General features: G+C 53.8%; 2 protein-coding genes across 3 annotated transcripts in view; one reads left to right on the top strand and one right to left on the bottom strand.

Annotated features, from left to right (window-relative positions):
- AP2A2 (adaptor related protein complex 2 alpha 2 subunit) overlaps positions 1–5,347 on the top strand; it is a 106,293-nt gene extending 100,946 nt beyond the window's left edge. The window contains exons 18-23 of one of the 2 annotated variants that reach the window (XM_012813330.2): positions 1,017–1,140; positions 2,269–2,385; positions 2,545–2,614; positions 2,703–2,837; positions 3,454–3,561; positions 4,520–5,347. In XM_012813330.2, coding sequence (XP_012668784.1) covers positions 1,017–1,140; positions 2,269–2,385; positions 2,545–2,614; positions 2,703–2,837; positions 3,454–3,531 — 524 coding nt within the window. In that variant the 3' untranslated portion in view covers positions 3,532–3,561; positions 4,520–5,347. Of the gene's footprint in view, positions 1–1,016; positions 1,141–2,268; positions 2,386–2,544; positions 2,615–2,702; positions 2,838–3,453; positions 3,562–4,519 lie in introns of those variants that run through there. The other variant, XM_012813332.2, reaches the window with a different exon arrangement.
- Positions 5,348–6,309: 962 nt separating this feature from the next.
- LOC100947224 (mucin-6) overlaps positions 6,310–10,132 on the bottom strand; it is a 25,349-nt gene continuing 21,526 nt past the window's right edge. Inside the window, exons 30-32 of the mRNA XM_023508608.1 lie at positions 9,125–9,686; positions 6,855–6,957; positions 6,310–6,519 (exon numbers count right to left, since the gene is read on the bottom strand). Coding sequence (XP_023364376.1) covers positions 6,342–6,519; positions 6,855–6,957; positions 9,125–9,686 — 843 coding nt within the window. The 3' untranslated portion in view covers positions 6,310–6,341. The remainder of the gene's footprint in view (positions 6,520–6,854; positions 6,958–9,124; positions 9,687–10,132) is intronic.

Here is a 10,132-nt window from a genome sequence, read left to right as displayed (position 1 = left end):
GAGCCCAGGAGTTGGAGGTTGCTGTGAGCTATAATGCCATGGCACTCTACCCAGGGGGACAGCTTGAGGCTCTGTCTCAAAAAAAAAAAAAAAAACAAAAAAAAAAACACACCTACGTGGCATCAGCTGTATTGAAGGCTCTCTTCATGGTCAGGAGCGGCAGCTCTCACTCTGCAGAGCCCTCTTTTAGTTGTCTCCTCTTGGCATCCACTGGGTCCCATGGGACCAAGCAGCTGAATGGCACCGCTCCTTGCCACCCTCCTGGGTTCAGCCTGGTGGTTGTGGGGCTATAGACATGCTCTTTGTTTACCAGTATAACAGTAGCCATGGTCAAAATAGGGCAGATTATTTTCTGGTTTACATAGTGCTTAGAAGCCTCTTGTCCCTAGAATGCTTGGTGTCATCTTATTGTAATAAGTGCTAGTTTCTGCTAGCAGCAGCAAAATTTATACATAAGGTTTGTAAAGTGAAAACAAAGATGTGAAATAGCCAATGCCAACATATAATTTTAGTGACTTTTTTTTTCCAGACAAAGTTTCACTGTGTCACCCTTGGTGAAGTGCTATGGCGTCACAGCTCACAGCAACCTCAGACTCTTGGGCTTAAGTGATTCTCTTGCCTCAGCCTTCCAAGTAGCTGGGACTACAGGCACCCACCACAATGCTCAGCTAATTTTTGGTTACAGTTGTCATTGTTGTTTAGCATGTCCAGGCTGGGCTCAAACCCACCAGAACTTCGTGTATGTGGCCAGCGCCCTAACCACTGGGCTACAGGTACTGAGTCCTAACTGACTTTTTAAAAAGAAAAGTCATTTTGACAGTAATGAGATGCAAATAGTGTTTTGTGGATTGTCTGGATGAATGGGATACCTCAGGGCTAGGTGGCTTGTCCTCCCTTGCGCAGCCACTGTCCTGTTGCTGGTACTGGGCCTGGCACCTGCAGCTGTTCTCTGCACTGACTGGCTTGGCCCTGGCCCTGCGTTTCTGGAATTGAACTATACTCCTTAACGCGCACACGTCTGAACCTGCAGACCAAGCCTGTGGACCCGACTGTGGACGGGGGTGCCCAGGTGCAGCAGGTGGTCAACATTGAGTGCGTGTCTGAGTTCACAGAGGCTCCGGTCCTCAACATTCAGTTCAGGTAAGCACCACCATAGAGTGTGGGGGCACCCACTTTGGGTCTCAGTGTCCCTCCGGAGCATGTGCTGTGCAGTATCAGCCACTGTGGCCCCATGGCCTTCTGGAGCACAGGAAGTAGAGGGAGGACTCTGGGTGGCAGGACATTGGTACCCATGGTGGAGCTTTGGTTGCTCCCTTACAGCTAGGCTCCTGGTGGGACCTGTCCTGAGAAGCAGAGGGCCCACCCTTGGGTGGCAGACAGCTGCAGGGTGGTGGGCAGCTGCTTTCTTCTAAACCATGATTTTCAACCTTCCTAATGCCGTAACCCTTTAATACAGTTCCTGTGGGTTGCAACCCACAGGTTGGGAACTGCTGCTCTAGACCCTGGTCTGTGGATGTATTTGTGTTGAAACTACTTAATTACTCTCACTTTTCAGTGAGGGCAATGCAGTGTCCCCTGTTGGATGTCTGCAGGGTTAGAAATGTTTGGAAGAACCCATTTTCAAATGTTCAGAGTATAGAGAACTTAAGATTGTATACTTTGCAAAATTTGGGGGAATAGATATGCAATTTTTTTTCATTCTGTAGACAAGTGCTATTTTTTTAGCTGGACAGATGGGCTTTTCATGGAAAAAACCCCAACCCTCACAATTTACACAGACTTGGAGTTTCAGGAAAAGATGAATTGAGAAAAAGTGCAGTAGTTCTGGTGAAGGTGCTGGCCCCCCAGGGCCTTGGGCTATGGGGCATGGAGCTGGGCTGCCCTGAGTGGCCCTTGGTGGGTAGGGATACCTTTCACCAGTGGCCTTTTTTTTTTTTTTTGAGAGAGAGTCTCAGGCTGTCACCCTGGATAGAATGCTGTGGCGTTATAGCTTATAGCAACCTCAAACTCTTGGCTTAAGTGATTCTCTTGCCTCAGCCTCCCAAGTAGCTGGAACTACAGGTGCTCGCCATGATGCCTGGCTAATTTTTTTTTTTTGGTTGCAGTTGTCATTGTTGTTTTAGCTGTCCTGGGCTGGGTTTGAACCCGCCAGCCCCAGTGTATGCGGCTGGTGCCCTACCAACTGAGCTACGGGTGCTACCACCAGTGGCCTTTTCTTGGTCCCTGAGAATGTGCCCTTTGCCCTTTCCAATATGCTCCTGCTCACAGGTATGGGGGCACCTTCCAAAACGTGTCTGTCCAGCTGCCTATCACCCTCAACAAGTTTTTCCAGCCCACAGAGATGGCATCTCAGGATTTCTTCCAGCGGTGGAAGCAGCTGAGCAAGTAAGAGGGCAGGGCCTGAGGGAACTGGGTAGGACAGGAGGGCGGGGCTGGAGGCAAGTGGGCGGGGCAGGAGGGTAGGCCTGAGACTGGCAGCTCCCATTCTTGGAGGTGCTTTGGTCTCTGGCCTGGCACACTTAGCTTTGTGGCCGTTGCTCACAGTCCACAGCAGGAAGTGCAGAACATCTTTAAGGCAAAGCACCCAATGGACACAGAGATCACCAAAGCGAAGGTAAGTGCTGGTGACAGGCTGCTCTCAGGGTGGGCGCAAGACCTGTGACCCAGCATGATATCTCGGTTCTCCTGCTTCTTTTGGACAGATTATTGGGTTTGGTTCAGCACTTCTTGAAGAAGTTGACCCTAACCCTGCCAATTTTGTGGGAGCTGGCATCATACACACCAAAACCACCCAGATCGGATGCTTGCTGCGCTTGGAGCCCAACCTGCAAGCCCAGGTTAGGCCTGTGTCTCTTTTCTGCATGATTTACATGCAGCAGTGTGCGTAGGGCTTCAGCATGTCCTGTGAGTCCTGACGGTTGCATGTGCTCCTCTGTCACTGCCCATCGACCACATGGTGTTTCCACCCCTGAAAGCTCCCTCGTGTCCCAGCCTCCACTGCGGGGACTACTGGGCTGGTCCTAGCACAGGGTAGGCCTGGGCTTTGTCTTGCTTGTGGCTGTGGCTCATGGCTTTTGCCAGCCTCATGCTGTTGACACCCTGGTGCTGCTGCCCATACCAGCTCCTGCCCTGTCACTGAGAGCTGCTCCTTCTCATGGAGGTGCCGGCATGTGTCCAGCTCTCCTGGTGGACTCGTGTTTTCATGCCACTGGGTAACACCAGCTCATAGGGAAGGTGCTTGGTCAGCTGGGGAGGGGGCTTTCAGGTTGCTCCAGAGTCACCATGCCAGATGCTGCACGTTTGTCAGCACTTGCTGTCCTCAGACTTCCTTATTTCTGTGCTGACTGGATGTGTGGTGCTCGGGCCCCTGCACAGCCTTGTGCCTCCAGGGAGGGGCTGTGCTAGGGCCTTGGGTGCCTAGACTGCTCACTGACCCACTGTACTCTCTTTCAGATGTACCGACTCACCCTGCGGACAAGCAAAGAAACTGTTTCCCAGAGGTTATGTGAATTGCTGTCAGAGCAGTTTTAATCAACAAGGACAGAACAGACTCATGTGTTTGTGCGTTTTTCTTCATCTCCTGACTGTGTTCGTTACCATACTGCAAATACGTATCCCTTGTCCCCTCCCAGCCCTGCCTTTCCAGACCTGTCCCTCATGGGCTAGACAGGAACACGCACCACTGTTCAGGAAGGAAAGCTCAGCCTGCACTGCACTGGCTGGGTCAGGAGGAGTGTGAAGACAGCTCTGTGGTTAAATCTACAAATTAAAGGGAGGTTAGAAGTTTGAACGAAAATGGAAATTTTGTTGACATTTTATTGACCTGCCACTGCTCTGTTGCTAATCTCTGATTTTCTGAGAGTGGCAGCATTGTGGTATTTGCTGTGGGGCTAACCCTTGGCTATTTGGCTGTCCTGGTGGGTGACTTGATGCCCTTGGTTGACCCTGAGTGGCCACACATGGCAGTGTGCTGTGATGTCCTCGGGCCTCTGGGAGGAAGAGCACAGTAGTTCATGTGGGTTGGCCACTTCACCAGCTAGACTGCTTTTCTGGGCAGGATTTTAACCTAGAATTGAAAAATCGTTTGTGTTTTTAACGATTGTATTGGTGAGAGCACGTTTTGGCTAGGTTCAATTCTGTCCTCCTTTTCTCAGGACCAATGTTCTCAAGGGGATGTGTGAAATGTTCTTATTGCTGAGATTTTAGACCTGTAGTTTGGTGGGAGGAGTACTCTGGGTGGCTCCGGAGGGGGTGCGCATTGTTCATCTTGGTTCCAAACAAACGTGCTGTCCTCCCTGCTGTGCCCGAGGACCTGGAGGGTGAAATATGGGATGTGGAACAAGGCTCCAGAAGGTATGCTGTCTGCTCCCTGTCAGTGCAGGACCTCCAGGGCCACAGTGGGGTGGAGGAGGGAAGCCTCTGGTCAGGAAGTGAGAGGCTGTGTGCCAGGTGGCAGCCCCTGACCACACTGAGCAGCTGTCCGCCTATGTACAGTGCTTGCCCGTCATCCTGTCCTCAGCACCCAGGCTTTCTGGCACCTCAAGACCGAGGAGAGTGCAGCAAGCTCAAGAGGCCCCAGGAGCCAAGGCCAGTGCTCTGAGGTTGGTGCAGACAGAGGTGGAACCGATTTGTCCTGAACACATAGCTGCACCAGCCCCTGATGGTGCTAAGGGGGTGGGAAGCCAGGTCAGCCCTGTGGTTTGGCAGAGCCATGCTTTTTGCTGCCTGATGTGCTGCGTGGCTCAAAGCCTCCAGCCGTGAGGGGCATGAGAGTGAGTGGCCACATATGTGAGGTACTGCCTCTCCCCCCACCCCACTGTTAGCTCCTGCTGTGCAGGTCCTAGGGGCAGTTGCAGGGTCATGTCCAACCCAGAGTCCTGGTGGCCCCATGCTGTGAAATCTGTGTAATCTGTGTGTCTCATGTTCCATCCAGCATACTGGACTTGGGCCAGAGGGGGAACAGTATCAGAGTAACCAGCACCTGCTGTGCTGGCTCTTCTATGTCCTGTGGCAGCCGTGGTCACTGGTGGTGCCCTTGTGTCTAACCCAAACCAGCCACACTTCTGGGCTGGGCTGTGCAGCTGGAGGTATGTCACCGTTCCCCTTGTGCAGGCTGCCAGACAGCACCTTGTTGCCAGTGTGTGCTCAGGCTCCACTGCATGGGCCCAGTGGACAGCCAGGCCTCTGGAGCTTGCTGATAAGTTACCTACAGATTAGTGGGATGATTCCCTGTGTTATCAGCCCCTCCCATGAGCAGAGGAGAGGCCTTCCCTGTGCACTGCTCCATAGGTGGGCCCACCAGTGCAGTGTGCTCCTTGTCAAAGAAAAATAAACACTAGAACATAGACCTGGGTCATGTGTGTTGTCTTTGGGGACAAAACATCCTACATAAACCTAACAGCCCTTTGGGCTATGTGAGGTGCTGGGTCCTAATGACCCCAGAGTGTTGCCTGCCTTAGGGTGGCTTGTCCTTAAGCATGTGGGTGGCATCAGAAAGTGACATGGCCTTTGCTCTGCCATGTGATTCTGGTGTGTGGTTGAGGCTTTTGGGCCTTGGGCCCCCCACTCTGCTGTGTGCACTGGAGTGCAGCACCCTGCAGCCTGCTGAGTTGCACATGTTGCAGCGTGCAGGGAGGCTCTGAGGGGCAGACCAGGGAGGGGGAGGATGGCCCCCGAGGGATGGTGGGCTTCAACAGAGAGTTGGGACAGAGTTGGGCGAGGGAGGAGAAGGCCCGCAGGACACAGCCCTGCCATGGTCCTGGTGTTTGGTGAGTGTAGTGTGAGTTGGGATTCAATCCTGAGGGGATTGGGAGGCAGCAAAAGCAGTGCTACAAGACCAGCGTCTGTGCCTTGAGGAGAGCCAGTTTATTTGGAATCTTATGGGCAGGCACTAGGCCCTTCCTGAGGACACTCTGTGATAGGCGTGGGCACTGGCAGCTGCCACCCTGCCTGTTCTCAGGAGCCCCCTCTTTAGTGTATACCTGAGCCTCCTGCCCCACCATCCCTGCCCAGGTTACCCCCCCAACTTCTGGTCTGAACTGGTATCTGCCCTGGGGACTGCTCTCCAGGAGCCTGTATCCTGCTGTGCTGGTGGCTACAGACAGACCTGGCAGAGTCCATGGTCCCTGCCTGCCTGCATCTTGCCCTACTGGGTCAGAGTCAGCAGGAGGGTGACTGGTCAAAGCCTCTGTCCAGAAGCCTGTCTATTCAGCGAAGCCATGTCCAAGGGTCCTTCCGAGGCCACACCTTGTGGCCAGGAGAGGGGCTGCCAACTGGAGGGGTGGTGGTATTGGTGTTTGTAGTTTTTAATCTGCAGCCCAAGAGAGCAGGCAGCATCACATCTAGGCCCTGCAGCCCCGGGGGCTGCATGCACAGCTGTTGAACACCTGGAGGGTAAGCATGAGCCGCTGACCAGGCACACTGGAGTCTGAGCAGGGTAGCTCCAGCTGCTGCTCGTAGAAGCTGAGGGGATGGCAGCAGCCGCAATGGGTGTCCACTTGCTGGGTGTCAATGTTGAAGCTGCCGAGAAGCCAGGGCAAGGCAGGGGTCAGGGTTCAGAGATGCTGTGGGGTTCCCTCCCAGAAGGTTCCTCCCATCCCCAGGTCTGGGGATATGGATCCTAAGTACCCAGGCAAGGACCTGGCCAGCCTGTAGGTGCCAGGGCAGGGGCTGTAGTGACGGGGCGGAGTGGCCACCTGACTGGTGACGTAGGCCTGGGCTATGTATGGGGTTGGGAGTGGTAACTTGGCCCCAACTCTGACATAGTTCTGCAACTGGACACTTTGAGTACCATTTCCTGTAGTGGGTCCAGCTCAGGCTGAGGCTGGATGCAGGGAAGGCCTGCCATGGCTCACCTGGTGGAGGAAGCACAGGCACCCTCACAGCGGGTCATGGTCACGTTGGCTGTGCATCCCTTGAATGTGATCTCCTCCTGCCATTCCCGTACACTGCAGGCTCCTGGAAGCCAAGAGAACAGATAGCTGAGCTGGGGCATGGGGCTCCCCCTGCTCTGGACATGTTCTGCCATCAACCTTCTGGATTCTTGCAGAGCTCAGGCCTCAGCTATGCATAGGAGCAAAGCCTGCCAGCCTCTTGGTTTGTGTCCTTTCCTCAATTGGTATGGTGGCATCACTTAGGTGGAGGGTTTTCTTAGAGGACACCAGAAGCTAAGCCCTGGGCCTCATGAGCTAGACTTGTTCTCTTGTCTCTTTCTCCTCGAGGCTGGTCTCTGACCTCTGGGCATGGGTATCGTTGGTCTGCTGGACCCAGGACCTACACTAGGCTGAGGACAGGGTGTGTCAGTGTCCCCACTGGGGGCTCCCTGCACCCCAGCTGCAAGAGGATGGAAGTAGAGCATGCCCCATGGTCTAGGCCGTGAGAGGCTGGAGGAGCCCAGGCCAAGTGGGAGCCCACACAGAAGGCCCTTTGACGGCTGGCGTTGGCAAGCCCCTTGGCACGTGAGTAGCACTAGCAAGGCAGATGGATGCAGACAGTGGCAAAGCTGGCATTAGAAATGGCCAATGTGGGCTGGACATGGTGTTTCATGCCTGTAATCCCAGCACTCAAGGACGGCTTGCGCCTAGGAGTTCGAGACCAGCCTGAGCAAGAGCAAGAGCCGTCTGTGCAAAAATAGAAAAATTAGGCTTGGCATCTGTACCTCAGCAGCTAGAGTGCCAGCCATATATGCCAGAGCTGGCGGGTTTGAATCCAGCCTGGGCCTGCCAAACAATAATGACAACTACAACCAAAAAATAGCCAGGCATTGTGACAGGCACCTATAGTTTCAGCTACTTGGGAGGCAAGAGAATCGCTTAAGCCCAGGAGTTTGAGGTTACTGTGAGCTGTGACCCTATAGCACTCTATGTAGGGTGACAGCTTGAGACTCTGTCTCAAAAAAAAAAAAAAAAAAAGCCACATGTGGTTGTGTGTACCTGTAGTCCCAGGTAGTCAGGAGGCTAAGAGAGGAGGTGCCCTTGAGGCCTAGGAGTTTGAGATTGCAATGCGCTATGATGCCGCCACTGCATTGTGGTTGGGGCAACAGAATAAAAATCTGCTTCAAAAAAAAAAAAGTGGCAATATTGAACTTGAATTAAAAAGTTAAGAAAGACAGTTAGAGATGAGATACTCTGCCTGTATGCTCCCTGGCTGCACCCAAGTTCTCTTGGTACCCTGTCTAGCCCACTCCTCTGGGAGGGCTTTCTCTGGAAGGTAGAACCCTGTTGCCCCAATGGTCCTCCTGACCAAGCCTATGTCCCCAACTGTGTTTTTTTGGGCCACCTTCCGAGTAAGCAGCTTGTACCTAGGGAAGGATCTGTCTCATCGAAGGACCCAGGTTAACATTGTGCCAGCCTGCAGAGGTGAGCCGTCACCCTCAGGGAGATTAGAGAACTGGCAGTGTTGCTGGGTTATCGTGCCTGGGTAAGATGTAGGTACTTGAAAGGAGCACAGTCTCCTGGAGGATGTCATGGGAGGGACATGGCTTGGGGTGGGGTGATAGGGCTTGGGCAGGTATGCTCTGTCCCCATGGCCTAAGGGCAGTGGACTTGCTCACAGGCCAGAGGGTGAATGGAAGCTGGGAAGAACTGTGGCGAGGAGCTCTGGAGTGAGCCCTGTCTTTCTGGCCAGGCCCTGCATGCAGTGTGTCCCCTGGGATAAGTGCCTGCTGCACTGACCACCTTCTTCCCTCTCTGCAACTGGAGGAAGGGTTGCACTGCTGGAATCCAGGGCCCTGCTAGTCCTAACATCCTCTGAGCTCCCGAAGGGACAGCTATGGAAGATTCTTGGAGGTATTTTCCAGCAGGGAGGCCAGGACTACAGCAGGGATTGTGAGCGCAGTGAGCCAGTGCAAGAAAGATACCATCTAGGCCCAGAGAGGAAGGAGCCCAGATGGGTGGCCAGGTGCCTATTGGTAGAAGGCACCAAAGATAAAGGGAGAAAGACCTGAAGCTGTGGCTAGGCAGGTCTGAAACAGGCCTCTAGACCTGGGCCACCATGGGGGCCTAGAGGCAGGCACAGGCAGGCACATGCAGGCAGGCCCTGCACTGGGGAGGGGGGCATGTGAAAGGGCAAGGCTGCAAAAAGGCTGAACACTGAGAGACTGGGGCGTGCTGCAGAGGCCACTTACCAGGTGTGCTGTATGGAGGAGTGGTGACCAGAGAAGACGAGGAGGCAGCAGAGGCAGCTGTGCTTCCATGTGGACTGAAGGAGCTGCTTGGGAAGATGGAGGTAGGTAGCAGGGTGTTATCAGGGTGCCTAGTTGTAAAGGATGTGGCTGGAGAACTTGGGGTTGCCGTCAACCCTGAGGTGGAAGACAGGGAGCTTGGGTGGGGGACTTGGGTGGTAAAAGCAGTAAAATGCCGGGTGGTGGCTTGAGAAGAGATTGCAGGAGTAGGGGTATGGGCAGTGGTCCTGAGTGTGGAGGAAGACACTGAGGTGCTATGGGCTGGAAGGTGGGACTCAGTGGGAAACAGAGGGAGAGGGGGTGTGGAGGATTGAGCAGAGGGGGTGAAAGAAAGGGTGCTATGGGGCAGAGTGAAAGAAGGGAAAGCAGACGTAGACATAACTGTAGTCAGAGGTAGAGTAGAAAAGGGGGTGGGTGAGCCTGAACTCAGAGTGAAGGAATGCACGGGAGTAGATGAGGCAGTGAGGGAGGTGAAAGAATGAATGGACGACGTCCAGGTGGAAGCCTGGGAGGAGGACCCATGAGCAGACGCAGATGATGGGGACAGAGAGGAGGGGGAAGTGGTACTGGGCAAATGTGGGGATGGAAGCAGAGAATTTGTGGGTGAAAAAATAGTGGTGACAGAACTAGGGTTGGGGGAATGTGGGGTAACAGACAATGAAAAAGGAGGAGTTGAGCTGGAGTTCTGTGTCAATGAAGGGGAAGAAAGTGAAATAAGGGAGGAGGAGGTTTTGTCTGTGGTGAAGGGGCTAATGCCTTGGCTGGTCATAGTGAATGGTGAGGTTGAGACTGTGGCCCTCGGGGTTGTAGTTGGGAGCCTGGTAGCCGTGGCTGTTGGTCTGGAGGTGGAGGTGGAAATCTCTGAGTGTGTTTGGGTGCTGGCTTGGTGAGCTGTTTGAGTGACCAAGGAAGTAGAGCTTGATGGAACGTGAGTGGGAAGTGTGGTGTGGG

This window comes from Otolemur garnettii, unplaced genomic scaffold (genome assembly GCF_000181295.1).
Source record: "Otolemur garnettii isolate 467f Iridium unplaced genomic scaffold, OtoGar3 scaffold00260, whole genome shotgun sequence".
NCBI classification, from domain to species: Eukaryota; Metazoa; Chordata; class Mammalia; order Primates; family Galagidae; genus Otolemur; species Otolemur garnettii.
Note: the sequence above shows the minus strand (reverse complement) of the source record. Positions and strands in the feature narration are given on the sequence as shown.